This window comes from Miniopterus schreibersii, assembly GCF_964146895.1.
Source record: "Miniopterus schreibersii genome assembly, chromosome: 5".
NCBI lineage: Eukaryota > Metazoa > Chordata > Mammalia > Chiroptera > Miniopteridae > Miniopterus > Miniopterus schreibersii.
This window is the reverse complement of record NC_138106.1, coordinates 88391635-88409142: the sequence shown is the minus strand read 5'-3', so window position 1 is coordinate 88409142 and position 17508 is coordinate 88391635. Positions and strand designations below refer to the sequence as shown.

General features: G+C 48.8%; 1 protein-coding gene across 1 annotated transcript in view; it reads right to left on the bottom strand.

Moving 5' to 3' along the window:
* The window catches only part of SLC9A9 (solute carrier family 9 member A9), a 485438-nt gene that overhangs the window by 190544 nt on the left and 277386 nt on the right, over positions 1–17508 (bottom strand). Inside the window, exons 10-11 of the mRNA XM_081137930.1 lie at positions 14535–14648; positions 12899–13010 (exon numbers count right to left, since the gene is read on the bottom strand). Coding sequence (XP_080994056.1) covers positions 12899–13010; positions 14535–14648 — 226 coding nt within the window. The remainder of the gene's footprint in view (positions 1–12898; positions 13011–14534; positions 14649–17508) is intronic.

Below are 17508 nucleotides of genomic sequence, written 5' to 3'. Positions count from 1 at the left end.
TGGAAAGAGATAAGATAACTCCAAAGTGGTAATGTTGCCAGATCATGTGTGCTCTTGAATAGCAAGGCTTTTGAATTTTATTTTGAGATGGAAAACTTTAGAAAGGTTTTTGGCGGGTAGTAATATAATCTGGTTTATGCTTAAAAGGATCACTCTGGTTCTGCTATGAAAAGCAAATTTCCAGGCTAGAGGTTGGAGGTCAGTGGGAGGCTGCTGAATTCGTCCGGGCAAGAAGTGAAAGTGGGTCAGCCCAGGAGGCAGATGCTGGAGTAACGTCAGAGGCCCCGAGTGTTTGCGGATGGGCTGGAGGCGGGGTGTGAGCAGACGAGAGAGCCCCAGGAGCTTGTGGCTGCACAAACGGGCGAACCGGGAAGCGCGGGGAAGAGCGTGTTGGGGTGGCAGAGGAATCAAGGAGTTGTGCTCGCCGCGTGAAATCCAAGTGCCCGCCGTTTCAAATGGAAGTGGAGAGGCTGAGGGGAGTTGTGTCTAAGAATCTGGAGTTCAGGGGAGAGATTTTTATACTGGAGAGAGTGGGGAGATGGCTGGAAGGTGTAATGCTTGAAAAGTGTAGGAAGATAAAGTTGGTTTTAGAGCAAATTTGTTGGTGCCTCGGGGCCTTTGTCCGCGCGGCTCCTCACAGCGCCAGTGCTCCTCTCGCTGCCCCTGTTATTGGCTTCATCTCGGTCCGCAGAAGGCCCCCCGGCTTTCTAATGCCTCCACTCTCAGCTAGGTCTTTCCTGTATGTCTTTTATTGCGCTTATCACCTCCTGAAACGATCATGTTTATTTTTAATATTTAAGGTCTCTGTCCCTTCACACGAAAGGTGGGGTGGACCCAGGGCTGGAACGGTGCCTCCCCTAGAGCAAGCCCTCCTTAAGCATTAGATGGATGTGTGACACCATGAGGGAAAGGGCATATTTTGCTTTTGAAACACAACTGGAGCCCAAAAGAAAATGAAGAGCAGATGGACAGCAAGGCAGAAATGTCTCTGAGAAATTAACCCATTTGTTCAAAGAAATATCCCTCTGATGAGGGATTTTGCTGCCATTCTTTCCAGTTGGGATGGAATCCACTGCAGTTCCTTTTTCCTTTCATTTCAAGTAGTGTGAGGGGTTGATATAAAAGATTTAACACATTCTTATCATTAATCTGATAAATCAAGCCTTAGTTTGGGTCTACCATTGAAGCATGCATTGCTTTTATTCTTGCTGAAGTCCCGTGACCTTGCAAAAGATAACTACTTCTGGCAAAATGTCAGTTTCATTCAAAATACATTTTCCTAGGGTAGTGCACCCTTGCTGCACAATTCTATTTGCAGTTTGACGTTATTTTATCACATGGAAGCAAAGCCAACAGACTGTTTCAGTGGAAAAACCTCTGCATCTAACAGTACATTGCCTTTTTCTGGAAACTAAGTCTGTGTCAGAGAAGCAGAGCTTCCTTTCCTTCATCTCTCTTCTGAACTTGAGTCATTTAAAGGCAAGGCCACTGGGAAGGAATGCAACATAACTTCAATATGTTTTTTCATAAAATGAAGTTTGTTTTTGGATGCCTTGGGCATCCGGGAAGGTAATTGTAAATAGGATGAGCTCTGTCACGGCTCTGAGTCAATGCACACAGATGCCTCTGGCTTGGGAAGTTTATTTCTGTGCAGGTAAGGTGGATGTGGTAGTGCAGTGTGCAATAACTTTTGCCACGAGCTGAAATCTTCAACATAGTGTTTTAAGAGGAAGGCTAACAGAGACCAGAAGAAAGTAACATTCTCACCTATGGTCAGGCTGTGGTCGAAAAGACAAATTATATTTTTTGTTTAGACCAGTGGTTCTCAACTTGGGGTAATTTTGTCCCCCAGGGAATATTTGGCAATGTCTGGAGACATTTGTAGTTGTCTCCAACTGGGGTGTGTGGGGTGGGGAGCATTACTGTTAATATTGTGAGCTGAGGCTGCTGAACATCCTATAATGCACAAGACAGCCCCCACGCAATAGAAATATATGGCCCAAAATGTCAGTGGGTTGTTTTTCCAAAGGAGCAATGCTGTAAATGGTGACAATATTTCTGCCTCAGAGGGCCATGTTGGCAAAGATGGCTGGCTGTCCACCAGAACCCGTTGCTGTCATCCAGCTGTGGACACTACATTTCTGAGCATCTCTTGCAGCTAGTTATAGCCTTATGGCTGGTTCTTACCAGCAAAATGAGAGCAGGCGTGATTCATGTTATTACTGGGTCAAGGCTTTTAAGAAGCAGCCTCTCCTGCCCCTATTCCTGCTCCAATCTCTCTCCTTCTATCACCATGAGTCCCTATAGCCATGATCCTCAAACTTGAGCTACATCAGAATCACCTGGAGGACTTGTTCGTGCTCAGAGGGCTGGATTCCGCGCTGCCAGTGTCTGACTGAATGGGTCTGGGCGGGGCCCGAGAATTTGCATTTCTAACAAGTTCCCAGGTGGTGCTGATACTCCTGAGGCAGGATAGTAAGAAGCTAGGGAAATTTCTTGGCAAGTGGAATAGGGAAACTGGGACAGATAGGTGAACAAACTGGCTGAGAAACTTACAGCCAGGTAATAAATAGCAAGGTCTTACATATTTCAGACCATGCTGGGGCAGATGCTCTCAATCCCAATCCCTCTTTGGGATATTCTTTGAAGGTGAAACTGACCACAAAATGACTTAAAGCTGATAAATATTCTATTGAGATCCTCCCTTGAGACCTACCCTAAAATTTCCCCCTTTAGAAAACAGATAAAAACTCTTAAGACGAAGGACCCAGTGTATGTGCCCTCTTTCTAGAGCATGCCTGCGCCTTCATTCTTCAGGTGTGGATCTTTCTCTTAGGGTCCCTACAAGACTTGCAACCAGGGGAGCAATGGGCTGCGGCAGCTCAGCCTGAACTAACCCCCTCCAAGGTCCCTTCCTTTGCCTCTGTAACTTAACTCTTGGGTCCATGCAGCCCAGCTGGCTCATTTCTTCTGCCTCTGTGACTCACTTTCTAAAGGGCCAAGACTCTGAGCAGCCCACTTGAGTCTTTTTTTTAAGTGTACTTTTGCTTTGCATGATAAATAAACTTCCCCTCGCACTAAAGTTCTTGACTCTAAATTCTTTCTTTGCTGAACTCTAGAACCTAGAGCCAACATCACTGGTGACACTCCTAGTCCAGAGACCACACCTTAGGATCCTTGGTTTAGGGAATGACGGTGCTACAACATGGAAGGAGCCTGGCGATATCTGAGGCAGCACCTGGAGAAGACGTATCTTTCCCCCTCCCTCATGTTAATATAAGCCCTGGCCTGAGAGCATTTATAACTGCGGCTCACCCCCTGAATCCTGGGCGCTGTGCCCCGGCAGGGTAGCCTGTCTCGAGGCTCTCTACATCTCTCTCCTTACATGTCCCCGTAATATTTCCTAGAAGATGAAAAAATAGGACCTGGGAAGAAGGGAGCAGTTAAAGTTACAGAGTAAATGGTATGGCAGGTCATTCAATTTGTGTTTCATCCCCTCTATTGGATATTTAACCCATAACAGAGATTTAAAAAGTCGTGGTTATCATAAGAATCTGGGTTCCAAGGAAAGAGGCAAAGAAGAACATTTTCTTCCCCTTTCTAGGCAGGAGATCAGACGGAGGCAGCATTTTGAAATAGGTGTTTTGCCTTTTGCTCCCCAACTCCCCCTCTCTCTTTCTTACTCTCGCTTTCTCTTTTCTTTCCCTCCTACCTTCCCTGCCTCTTTCCCGCCCCTCTCTCTCCTGTTCCTCAGCCCAGGCACCCTAAACTAAAATGATAGATTTTTCACTGTCTAGTCAAAACTGCCATTTCCTCATGCAGCCAAAATGAACTTCCTGCCAGAAAGAAAATAATTGAAAACAACTGGAAGGCAGAAATCTGTTGAGGAAGGACAGCAATACTTGTTAACATGCATGCTTTTATGTGTTTTTTTTTTGGTAGAATTTAATACAGCTCCAGGGAAGTCCAGTGACATTTGTGAGGCACTGAGGGGAGTGGGTGGTGGAAGGGACCAAGGGTCCCGGAGAGGCTGGGCAAGGCTCGCTCACAGGCAGGACACCCGCCTCAGTGTCTCCTGCTCTCATGCAGAGCCAGCGTCTCTGAAAGGCCCTGGAGCTTCTGGAGGAGGTGTCCAGCGAGGGTCAGTGGGCGGCTGTGCGGTGGGGTCCCCACCCTGCTCACAGCTGTGGTCTGTCTGTGAAGGACTTGGTTACACTAACAGCATTTGAACTTCCCCAATATATCAGAGTTAATGCCCAAAATTCCCATGTTACTTAATGACAGTATGGAAATTTAGTACAAGGCATTTTAAATGTAACTGCTCTGGGCTCATATGCATATTTCACTTACTTGAGTCAATCTTATTGGCTTCTTTTGAACTCTAGCCACAGGGCAGAATTAGAGGGATTGGTACCTGGCATAGACAGACTAATTTTTTGAGCTTGGTTTCTGTGTGAAGGTAGTTTTTTAAGGTTATGTCTGCATATCAAAACAAGCAATTAGTAAGCAAATTCAGGCAGAAAATGAAAAAAAAATTCATGTAGTGCATTTGCTGCCTCAATGGGCAGACGGGTTAATTTGGTTCAAAACATAAATCAGATATTTGTGACACTGTGAGCATCCTGCAAAACCAAAATGTATATAGAAAGTTCCTGAATTAAATGATAAAATCATTTATTTTCCTGTATCCTTCTAGGAGTTTATCCTTGAGACACAGGGAGACGTGACAGGCTGGATGGCCTCCTGTCATTACTCAGCACCTCTCGAGGGCCCCTTGCCCTTTTTGGTTACACTCGCACTACGTAGCATGGCCAGGTCATGTACAGGGTCTTGCCAGTTCCTCACACTCAATAAATGTCTAAGTAGATAGTGACATTTTGCACGTGTCAATCCGTCTCAGAGCAGGCTACAATATATCTTCCTCATGAAAGCCGGTACTTTGAGCTACAGCATTTTGATTCATGCATTAGGGCCATGATTAAGTCACTGCTGGGACTAAAGGTAGAATATCAACAACTGTCCTTAAGGGGGGAGGAGGAGCTCGGGTCTTGTCTTCCAGGGGCATGGCACTGGCACTTGGCGGTGGCTCAGGCAGTGACCCCACAGCCCAGCCTGCTTTGGTGAAGACTCTGCCTCGGATGGGGGCTTCCCAGGAGCAGCCGCGAGTTTACAGGGATCACATCTCTGTGGAGCACTCATGACTCTCTCCCCTGCGGTGGTTAAAGACACTGATGGAAACCCTCATTTGTTGAGTGTTTCCCAGGGGGCAGACCCTGTGCCGAGCTCTTCGTATATATATTTTCTGGTCTGGTTTTCACCATTGACCATGGAAGGTAAGTACTGTGTCCCTATTTCATAGCCCATGGAGCAGAGGTGTGGAGAGGGCTGATCCTGGGGCCCCACGTGAGGAGCCTGCTTCACGCCCGAGCTCATGCACTGCGCCAAAGAGCAGCTCCTGTTCAGAAAATACTGAGCCTGCCAAGCAGCAGAATGTAGTTTGCTGCTAAAAATGCAAGAGATGGAAATTTTTATTGTAAATTTATTTTGGAGCTAAGTGAAGAATGATACTGTTTGGACCTAATACAAGGAGAACACAATTCTGTGGGGCTGGCCACAGCTCTCAGCTCAGCCGTGGATGCTCTGAACTCATCACATCACATAAACTTGCTCAGCAGCTGGAACTGTGGGGACTCAGGGGGACCTCAACTCACACACTGACTCTGCTGGTCTACCCAGCTGTGCTGCTCGTGGTGACTCATTAGTCACGGTGACTTTGTGGGACGGCTTGACGCACTGGTCAAAACGTTTTCATGACTCATGTCCAGCATTAGTTGGTTAACCCTGTCCGTTGGAAGACTGCAGAAGACCTCTGTTTGGCCCCTCTGCTCTCTAGCGCCTGCCCCAAGCCACGGTGGGTGCCAGGGAGGGTGATGGGGCGGGGGAGGCTCATCTATACTGGGTGAGAAGTCCTGGCCCGTGCCAAATCAGGAGGTTCGTGGCCTTGGACTGGTAAGGAAGGGAGAGTGGAGTAATTAATTACACAAGATATGTCCAGGGCAGGAAGGCACAGAGCACGGAAGGGTGAGATACACCGCCCGGGCGCGGCAGGCCGGCGAGGAACGCTCACAGCAGGGCGCTGTCCTCCCGGCGGCCTCTCCGCAGCGACAAACGGGGAAGAGCGGAGTCAGGACCCGCTGCTGGGACGGCTCAGAGCCTCACACAAGCCCTGTCTGTACCTTAAAAAAAGTCTTTCTCCTAAGCTGAAGTTAGGCTTAGCCTGATTCTTGATTCAAAGCACAGGGCTTAAGTAAAAGTCCCTGAGTTTTGAATGAGATCTTAGGTTTTTAACTGGAACACAAAGACATCCCCCAACGCAAAGCAAGCAAAGATTGAAAAACTGTTCTCGGATCCTGATACAAACTTGAGGAACTGTTAGCAACCTTTACTGCTGTCAACGCTCAGGGCAGCGGTTTTCGCCAGAAGTGAGCACGGGGAAAATATTTTCTTCCATCTAAAAAAAAAAAGGTTTTATTTGTTGATCTCTGTTCTTGAGGTTATTGTTGCTCAAGCGGCGTTCCGCCAAGTGTGCGGTGTCAGCCGGCTCGACTGCGGTGCCCCGTGCGTCCCTTTGCCTTCACCCACCAGTTGCCTGTGGGAGGCGCTCCTGCGCTTCAGCCCCGCGGCCTTCCTTCCAGACCCGCAGCTCTCAGGCAGGCTTGCCCACCCACCCAGGGGGAGCTAAGTAATTTTAAGGACAGAGATCAACAAATAAAGCCTTTTGTTTTTTAAAATTATAGTGTGCTGGGTGCCGAGGTAAAGAGGGAGCCACACAGATAAGCACCGGCCTCATGAAGCCCCCAGTCTAGAGGGACACACAGGCAGGCAGCCCCAAATCACGGAATGAGAGGGGCCCTGGGAGAGGAAGCAGTGGGCCCATAAAAACAGCTGAGCAGGACCAACCCAGGCTTGAGGACTTTCCAAGGCCTCCCAAGGAAGTGGGGCCTAAGCCACAGGACAGGAGGAAGCGTGGGGGTGGGGGCCCGGAGAGGGTCTGGGCAGAGCAGGGAGGAGAAGGCCCCAGGCCCGGGATCCGGGAGAAAAGCAGGGCCTGGCTGGCATTTCCGTGCCCATCAGAGGGCAAGCGGGAGAGTGAGCGGCAGACTGGGATGGGGGCGCCTGCGGCCTGACGTCTGCAGGAGGACTGAGTGGCGGAGAGGGCTCGGGCAGGGAGCGGCACTGCCTTGCGTCTGGACTGCGCCTGGCACGCTCACCTGCTCACGGAACCGGGGGGCCTGTTAGCGGCAGACTTGGATTCAGTGTTTCTAGGGAGCTCCCAAGCGATGCCAAAGCTGCTGGTCTGAGGGGCGCACTTTGAGGTGCGCGGGATCAAGAGAGCACACAGGGTGCCCCTCTTATGTGGTGCCTGGCAATTGTTGTGAGACAGTCCTGGTGGCTCGATGGAGTCCATTGGCTGAGGAGTCAGGGACAGGCTCCTGTCTTAGGCGCTGCTGGGACAGTGACACCGGCTCCTCACCTTCACGAGCCCATGCCTGCTTTCTCCCTGGTCGAACTGATACCTGAGCTGGGTAAAGCCGCTTATGAGTCAAAGTCTCAAATTAGCTGGACCTTTGCCTGACCGATGGCTTACCAAAAACACAATGCGCGAGACCACCTCCCACACTGACGGCTCCGAGGCTGTCCTCTGTAGAACATTGGTGCCCCCCGACTTGGGTAATCATGGCACCTTTCACCACTGAGGGGAAATGAATGCTAATGGGCAAGTTTTCCTGCTGGGAGCAAAGGCGGGGAATGGGGGACATCTGTAATAGTGTCAACAATAAAAAAAATAGGTAAAAAAAGGAAAACTTTTCTTAATTCAGTTTTTCTTCCTTGCCTTGCTCTTACTCCACTGCTGCTGGCAGCTACTTGAATGCTAATGTACACTGGGGACAGCCAAAGGGCAAGAGACAACTCTAGCAGCAAAGCCCTGGTGACCTAGGGCTGTGCAAGCTCATGGGCAAGGATTTAAACATTTGTGCACAGACATTACACTTTCCTTGCTAAAACTCTTCCTAGTCTATATGATAGGACATATCAGGGTTTCAGTGTCCCTTCAAAGGGCTGCAGAAACGGACGCCTTGTAGGGGCATGTGCTCTGCCATCAGCCAGGCTCCTTCACCTGCCCAGACGCTCTGTGCCTCCCCGCGTCCACACCAGCACAGCCGCCCTGTACGGAGGCTCAGCCTGCAGCCTGGTGGCCTCAGTGGCTTCAGGAAGACTGCCAGGGCTCAACGGGGCTTGACATGTCCCTCCTTTCAGCAACTCCTGGCTCTTACTTAGTTTTAAATTAAATAAAAATTGCAGCACAGGGGTTTGAATTAAAACAAGGGGTCTGATCTTTGTACCAGGCATTACGTCAGTGGGAAAGCTAATTTGTGAGCAGCCCATCTCCTTCAACTTAAACCACATAGCTCTGCCTCTTGGTTCCAAAGGAGTGAGAGCCGGGGGAGAGCAGCTCTCGGGCATCAGCAGGGCCGTGCTCCGGAGAAGTCTCAGGGGAGCTTAGCGTCACTGAAGTCCTTAGTGTTGGGTGTCACATGATACATAGGAGCAGTTCTGACCTCCTGGCCTTGAATCTAAAAAGGCCTTAAAAATTCCCAGGGTAATCTTCCCCAATTGACTCTTGACTGCAGCCTCGCTCCCCAAACCAGAACTGGCATTGCTAACAGCTTCCGAAGACAGAAGACAGAGACAACTACTCCTGGTCCCACACCGTTCCTCGCGTTCAGATCCTAAGGCCGTGTGCATGCATGTGTATGTGCACGTGTGTGTGCATGCGTGTGTGTGCATGCATGTGCTTGTATCTGTGTGCGTGTGTGTACAAGCGTGTGTGTAGATTACTGTGCAACAAGAATTAGGTAGGGTCTGTGCTAGGTGAGAAATTCAATCTGGGCCCCAACAGTTGCTTCACTCAGTTTAATTCACTCTGGAGGCAAAAGGTAGAGGTGGCGGGGGTGGAGTGGGAGCCTCCATGAACTATGTGAGCTTTACTCAGAACACTGTTGCACCAGAGCCCCCCATGGAGCTGGGCCCTAGTCCCAGTGCCACTGCAGGCCCTGCTCATGGCGAGGAGGTGAGTTACCAGCAGCTGGAGTCCTTGGTCAACTTTCACCTCTGGGTACATCCAGATTTGGAGACTGATCTGATTCAGGTTTTGTGGGGCCTGAGAAACTTACACATTTTGGGGACACGATTAAAGAAAAATAATACAAAAATATCTCTTACAACAACTGTACGTACCACAGAACACACTGCTAGCGTCCTGGAGGGGCTTGTGTAGTGAGGGAGCCTGGGGCTTAAGCTTTGTTAACTTTACAAGTGAATCTTGTGCTTGGAAGCACAGCCAGCTCTCCTGCCCAGTGTGCAAAAGACGTGCATTAGGTGAGGGGAAAGATGGTGGAAAAGGGATCATGAAATGGTAGGTGTCACCGACTAAGACAGAAAGCTCTGGGCTTATCTGACTGGCTGCTGACCCGCTGTGGCACAGGGTCCTGGGAAACCGAGCCCAGCTGAAGCCCAGCTGCTGCTGGGCGCAGGCCTGTCGAGGGAAGGCCTGCATCTCTGTCTTCATGCACCCGAGTGCCTACCCAGGAGAGGGTGTTGATGAGTGTCTGCTGAATGGCCAGCTGATGACCGGGAACGAGCGAGTGTGGAAGTAAGTTCATGCTCTCATTTTAGATGGCAGTTCATTGTTCTTTACCTTACTCCAAAGGATTCTGGGAGTGGTTTGAGCTATGCACAGAAAGGCTCCACCTGAATGCATCCAATACTTTCAACAATAAAGATAAACTAAAAATAAATAAATAAATTATTAGTGAGGCATGGGCGACTAGATGCTGCTGCAGGACTACCAAAGCCACCCTTCTTATTGGATGGCCAAGACCACCCTGCACATAATTAAGAACATTGGGCTATATTAATATATTATAAAGCACATATTCGTTAAGGGTTCCGGCTTTTTCTTTGAGTTTCAGCAGGGGTTGTGCTCACTCGCCCAGAGCAGGCTGGACACTGCTCCTTACCTCCCCTCCTCTGTTTACTTTACCTGAAGTTGACCTTTTAAATTCTCTTTCCTGGCAAATCTATTTAAAACCGTAGGCCCTAAGTGAGGTATAGCATATCAGAATTCATGCTGAAAACCAAAGCTGACCCTGGAGCTTTCTCTTTTGAAGAAATATATTGCTTTGCCCGTGGTGACCTCTCACCTGAGGCGTCCTGCACTCTGGTGGGGTCTGAGGTGCAGTTAACACCAGCATCAGAGGCTAGAAGGGGGGTTGCCATGGGTTTGGTTTGTTTTGAACTACACAGGGGTTAGGTTTGCATGAGGGACATGTTAGACATGCTGGGACTGGTCTGGGTTAGAAAGGGCATGGTTTTGATTTAACTTTTGTAATCATGACCTGGAGGGTAAATCTGAAGTAGTGTTATGTGGAGGTGGGACTCTAAGTTCAAAGTAAAGGAGTTTGGGTTCAAGTCTCAGTTTCATCTCTAGTTCATCTTGAGATTGTCAGCAAGATATCCAACCTCATCTCTCTCACTCTCCCGTCTCTCCCCCTCCTCTCCCGCCCTGCAGTCTGCAAAAGAGACCAACATGCCTGTCCTAGTCCTACTCTGCCCTGGCTGGGAGTCTCAACACACTGCTCAGGAAAGGCCTTAGAAAGGTGTAGAGTGGCTTTCAAGTTGAGCATCTACGATCCCATTACATAGCCAAATAACATTGTAATCTTCTCATTTTAAAGCTAAGAAGACAGTTTTTAGTGGAAAATTCAATGTTCTTTCCACCATATGAGGGAATATCATCGATATTAACTTGTAATAAAAACAGGAAGTAAGCCAATCTCTTTATTGTTCAGATTAATTTCAATGAGAACAAAAGTCCAGTCAAACAGAAGCTCATTTTTGCCCAAGATGACACTGAACTTTGAGGTTAAACTGCTAAACCACTAGCAGTAAGTGACGGGATGGCTGGCAGATGACATGGATGCTCAAGGGGGAAGACAGCAGGTATCCTACTCTGGACGTTATAGTTATATGTGTATAGGTGCCCTGAAATATTGGCATGATGGCATTTTTAAAGACAGGAGTAACTGATTGGCATTCCCTGAATTAAACCAGTAATGCCAACCCCATTAGAGGTGATGTTTTAGAACAGGGCCAGAGAATAAATATTTCAGATCTTGTGGACCATATGGTTTCTGCTGCAACAGCTCACACTGACCTTGTAGTGCAAAGGCAGCCACCGACACTATGTTAAAAAAGGGGGGATCTAGCTGTGTTCCAGGGCTATCTACAAAATTGGCAGGGGCTAGATTTGGTTCAAAGGCCATAGTCTGCTGACTTTCTGCTTTAGAATATCATAAAGATACCACCAAATTCAGGGCCTCTTCACGTCTCCCGGTCCTGCACACCATATAGTTGGCCTCGGTCTTTAATGCAGCCCGATTCTACAGCTGAGCAAATGTAGGTGCCAACCCCTGGAGAAGCCATCAAGCCAGGCGGCCGTTAGGGCAGACACTTCAGCTCCCCATGTAGCCACCGAAAACCCACATTTTCCTCCAAGTCTTCTTTGTAAAATAAAACATTGGTTAAATGCAATATCCAAGTTTTAAAAATAAGCCAGTGTTCTCCAGAGACAACTACCGATGTCCCGATGGGAAAGAAGGGAGAGAGCTTTCCAACTCCTAGAAATGCTTTGTGAAAAAGCAGCCCAGCGCGGACTTCCGCGGGCCGGTGATCACATTTGCCGCCTGCTTTCCCATAATCTGTCAGCTCATTACCTAATCATTGCTGCTCCAGTCAGAGGCCACCTGCGGCCCGGCGACCCCGCCTGGCTCCTCCCTCACTCGCAGGGAGGCGCCGCCAGAGGCCGGGAGGGCGGGGTTTTACTCGGACCCGGGCCTGCACCCTACTAAACAACAGCCCCAAGCTGCCACCCTCTGCTGTGTGGAACAGGCGAGAAGGAGCTGAAGGTGAAACAAGCCTTCTATTCCTAGTACTACTTCTAAAAGTGCCAGCTTGGGAGCACTTTGTTGGGCTTAGAGGGGAGTCTCACAGACCGGAGCTCAGGAGCGCGTGTCCTCGGCCACGTGAGTGTGATGTAAGTGTAAACACACCTAGAAGGCTTGTAAGGGGAAAGGTCTCAGAAAGGGAAGACTAACGGTCGGAAAACTGATTGAACAGAAAGAAACCTCAATCCCCAGAGTGGTTCAGGGTCAGCAAACTCATCTGGTTTATTTCCTTTTGGAAAAGGGAGCCTTCAGGTTTGGTTTAAGCAAGTAGCACATGCGCCTCTTGATTGCAGAGGCCTTGTCAGCTCGCACACGGCCGCTGGAACTGCTCTGGCACCTGGCGAGTGCCGCTGAGGACTTGTTTTCTCAGCACCGGGGCATGCTCAGATAGGGCCTGCTTTGCACTGACTGTGAGGAGCTCCTGGGCCCAGCATAGGGGAGGCCAGGGGTTCTGAGGAGAGGAGCTTTCGCATCAGACAAGGACGGTGTTATTTTCAGAGGACTTGCCTCGAGGATGCAATTTATGAAAAGATCATGCAAATTCCCCAAAATGAAAACTGGTCAGGAGAAAGTCCAATACCTATTCTGGGCCATTTCCTGGCAGATGCTGTACCTTGAGGCCATCCCAACAAGATTTCCTTTAATTTCATTTTTTTTTCTGGAAAGAAAAATCCCTCTGTTGCTCATAGCTTAAGAAGTGTGGGTGTGGTGCTGGCTCCAGCGGGGTAAATGGGAGCCACGCTTCCCCCGAGGTCTCTGCCTGTCCTGGGGCCTTCCGCGTGGGGCTGGGAGAGAGAGCAGCAGAGCAGGCGCCCCCGGGGCTCACGTACCTGAGAACATCATCATGTGCTGGAAGTTCCAGGGGATCTTCTGCTTTCGGCCCAGATTCAGGAGGAAGGAGAGGGGATATATGTTGCAGGCTCTGGCAACAAAAATGGCCAGCTGTAGGCAAGCACAGGGAAGCATTGAGGAAAACATTGCTGCGATGAGGGTGTGAGTCCTTGAGCTTTAAGTGTGCTGTCCTTCAGTTTTTCTATTTTATGGCCCAGACAACAGGGATGAACATGTCAGTAGATGTATGTCCAACTTGCTTCCAAAACTCATCTTTCAATGCCAATTCCTTTCCAGAAATAATAGAGAACGCTGCGTTTCTTTGAATAGATTTGGTGTACAATTGTTAACCCAATACCATTTCAATCGCTGTAAACTCTCTCATCACATTTACATTGCTGATGGCTGACTTTATACTCAATTCTGCTGCCAAACGGAGGCAGAGAGCGTGCGGAGCTGGGGCGTCATCTTCTCGAGCAGGGCTCAGAAAAGATAAGTGCACCTCAGCCCTGATCACCACCCCACTTCCCATCAGTCTGTACGCCCTGGATCCAGCAGGCTTCACTGATATTTTTTCTTTTGGTGAATTTAATTTTGAGAGGAATTGCCTATCTACACAAGTAAGGTTTTAAGAGGTGTTTTACTAAATTCAAACTTTGTAAGTTAGAATCTATGAAAATATTGGAGGCAGCCATCTCTCCCTTTGTCATCTCGGACCCCTCCCTGACAGTCTGCCTGTTCTGGTTCACCCTCAGATCTGATGGAGCTATTTGGCAAGAGGAGCTTCCGTCTAAGACCCACGTTTTGGATGAAATTTGTGGGTTGAGCTGAGTGCTCAGCGAACAGAGAGCAGGAGGCAGGTGCTTGGTGAGAACAGGGTTCTGACAAAGCGTTTTGACTCTGGCTGTAAGGCCATCTACCTGTGATCTGAGGGGACATGTGTCCATTTTCCAAGTGGAAAGGAGGACAACAGCTGCTGACTGTCCTTGGGGACGTCTCCCATGCTTGGTATCCTTTTGTTCAGATATCCATTCCCACTGGGAAGCCTGCACGCCAGGCCTCGTGCCAGAAAAGTCCTCTGCACTGAAAATGAGGTCTAGATTTTCTGTTATTTTGTATATAAGAAAGGGTTACCTTATTAAAATAAACTTACATGTGCCCAATTATTAAGATATTGAAAACATATCCACCGTGCTAATTTCATTTGGTCTTTACTCAGCATGTCCTATTTTCAAAGTCCTTACTGAAAAAATTTTACCATCTTATAATGAAAATATTTCTAGAGCTTAGTAGTCTCGCTGTCTTCTGATCATGATAATGAATGGGTTGGGTTGACATTTTTATGCAAATGATTCATAATTTTAAACATATTTTGGATATTCAAAAAAATCACTCTCCTCTAGTTTTCCCTTCCCCCCCAGGATCTACCCAAGTTCTCCCGCTGAACCATAAGCATTTATTAAAGGCCCCAGTTTCTTAGGACTTTTTCTCCCCTAACTAGAAATTATGTATCTGCCTTAAATTTGAGCCGTGCCCTAAACCTGGGGAAATTACTGTAACAATTTAACAGCATAATCAGTGAGAACACAGAGCCGGTTCTCTCTCACCAGCCCCGGTCTGCATTTCCAAGGATACGAAGGTTCCGAGTATGAAGAGACCACTGAAGATGTGGTTCTGGAACGTGAACAAGGCCAGGCCCATGTAGCAGAAGATGACGTTCTCAGCCAGGAAGTTCATAAATTCAAACAACTGGAAACGAAACAGAGACCAAAATCATCAGTTACGACTGGGGTTTGAGTCCACTTAATAACCTGTAGGCGTGTTTGCTGAGTGATGGCTCCCTGATCCGGGAGGGCTGTCCCTTCGGCCTTGCGCTGAGCTCCTGCAGGGCGCGGGGGGCCCTGCCCGTCCTGTCGGGAGAGCTGGCTCCCCTGTGGCTCTGCCCGGGGCCGGACGCCAAGCCAGATCCACGTCCCATCCTTCTTTCCAGCTGCAAGGCGGCCAGAGAGCCCCCTGGGCCATCTTAACCAGCGTGTACCCTCCACGGGACAATTCCTACTGGGACGACAGACTATTCCATCGAGAAACTGAAGCTACGTGCTTTGCTTAAGGCGGACGGTAGCAAACCACGCAGAGATGGTTTGGATCCCCCGCAGTCGGCCAGGGGGTGCCCTTGGGTTCTCAGAACCTGAGGAAACCTGCAGCTCAGTCACTGTCCGCAGGCAGGTGGGAGGGACCGACTTGGAAACTAGGAAGAGGGTGAATGTCGCCAGTCCTTCAACACTGGAACGACCAGCGCATTGTAAACTTCAGACAACGAGACTCACTAAATTGACTGACGTAGTTATGTCCACTAAGCGCCTACAGTTTCTGGCTGGAGACGAACACGCTGAAGCCCGGGGATCAGCTCAGGCGGCAAGGACACGCCAGGTGGTCCCGCTCAGGGGGCCGGGTGACAGCGTCCGTGCCGGGGAATGCCCCCAGGCTTATCCCGGGACCTCTAGCTAAATGATTTAGGTTGAACGTGGACAGCGCCCCCCAGGGCCTGTGCGCGCTGAGGGGTCAAACCCCGGACCCTGGCGCATCAGCAGGAGGCCTGGCCAGTGCTCGCGGCCGGGCCTCAGGCAGCAGCTGGCCCAGCGCTCGCAGCTCGGGGTTTGAAAGGGGACCGTTGCCAGCGCCCAGGGACCCTGCGCCCTTCCCACGGCCGCCTGCCCGCCGATGCAGCCACAGGCCGTCGGCCCCTCGACATCACACGTCAGCGCCCCCCCGCTTCCCAGTTTCACGTGAATGGGACCAAGCCCTGCGCACTGACTCGCATTCGCCACCTTTCGCTCGGCACTGTTTGTGAACTCCTCCCCTTTGTGCGTAGAAGCAGCTTATGTTTCCTGAGCATGGACGTGTCACAGTTTGTTTATTGTCTCCTTTATGGACAGGCGCGGTGCGCAGCCCGGCCGTGGGGAACTCTGCTCTGGGAACAGCTCGTTCCCAGTCCCCGGGGAGCCCCAGGGGAGCCCCGAGGCTTCTGAGGCCGGGCGGCCTCCCCACGGCAGCCTGGTTGGTGCCCGTCGTCAGCACGTGGTGTGGCTGCTGGTTCTCAGCCACACTCTGTCTCTTGACATTGCCACTGGGACCTAGGAACCGGTTTGTTCATTTGCAAAAAATATCCATGACTGGCGTTTTAGCAGGAATTGCATGGACTGTACAGGTGATTTGGGGAGCCTGCGCGTCTTTACAGCATGGAATACACAAACATCATGTTATTATGACTTTTTTATTTTTTTATATATCTCGGTAATTTCTTTATGAAGATCTTTTGTTAGATTTAGTCTTAGATATTTGATGGTTTTTGTTGGTATTGTAAATGGCACCCTTTTCAAAGTTTCTTTTCTAGCTGTTTGTTGCTAGATACACGTATACAATTGATTTTTTATTAATCTTGTATGCAGGACCTTACTAAGTTTATTGAATAATTCTTATAGTTAATTGATAGATTGTTTCGGATTTTCACAATCATGTTTTTTCCAAGTAAGGATAGCTTTGCTTTTCCCTTTCCGTGTCGTCTCTCCCACGTGTCAGGCCTCTGGCACGGTGCGCACAGCGCAGGACGGGGGGGTGACGGCTTCTTTGTCTTACTCCCAGTCTCATGCTGAAAACTTTCAGTATTTCTCTACTGTACTTGTAGAAACTCTTACAGATTAACAATGTACCTTCTAATCCTTTTTTTAAAATGGATTTAATGTTCTAATATTGTGTTTAGTATTTTTGCGTCTCTATGACAAAAGACCGGCTTATAATTGTCCTTTCTTGTAAAGTCTTTACCAGGTTGTATTGTTAAAGTTACTGACGGTTCACAAAGCAGGTTTCTATTCTCTTTCTTAAATGTTTAGAAGAATCCTGGGCCTTGGTCGGGTAGCTCAGATGGTTAGAGCATCGTCCGGATACTCCAAGGTTGCAGGTTCGATGCCCTGTGAGGGCACATACAAGAATCAACCAATGATGCATAAATAAGTGGAACAGCAAATTAATGTTTCTCCCTCTCTCTCAAATCAATAAAAAATTTTAGAATAATTCTGGGCTTGGAGTTCTTTTAATAAAATATTTTTAACTACACATACCTTTATGCTAATGGATATGGCATTGTCAGAGTTTCTATTCATTACTGTATTAGTCTTAGTCAGTTGTGTTTGTCCTTCCATCTAAATTTTCTTATTTACTGGCATAAAGCTGTTTGTAAACCTCCAGTCTCTTTGTGTCTGTGTTTACATCCCCTCCCAATACTGGTAATGTGTGTGTTTTCCTTCTGATAAATCTTGTTGGGGAGCTATTAATTTTATGAGTGTTTCCATGAGGCAGCTTTGGTTTTGTTGATTTTTCTACGCTGTACTCTTTTCTCCACATTTCATTAATTTCTCTACTCTCTTTATTATTTCCTGCCTTCCGCATACTTCAGCTTTAATTTGTTTTCATTTAGTATCTCGGTCCTGCAAGTCCTGGGTGCCGTGGCGGCTTTGTCCGTTCCTTTGGACGCCTGCTTCTCTGTGCTTCACGCGGCCTTTCTGGTTGCTCCCTGAGGAGAGCGGCTCTGGCGGCCGCCATCCCTCCCAGC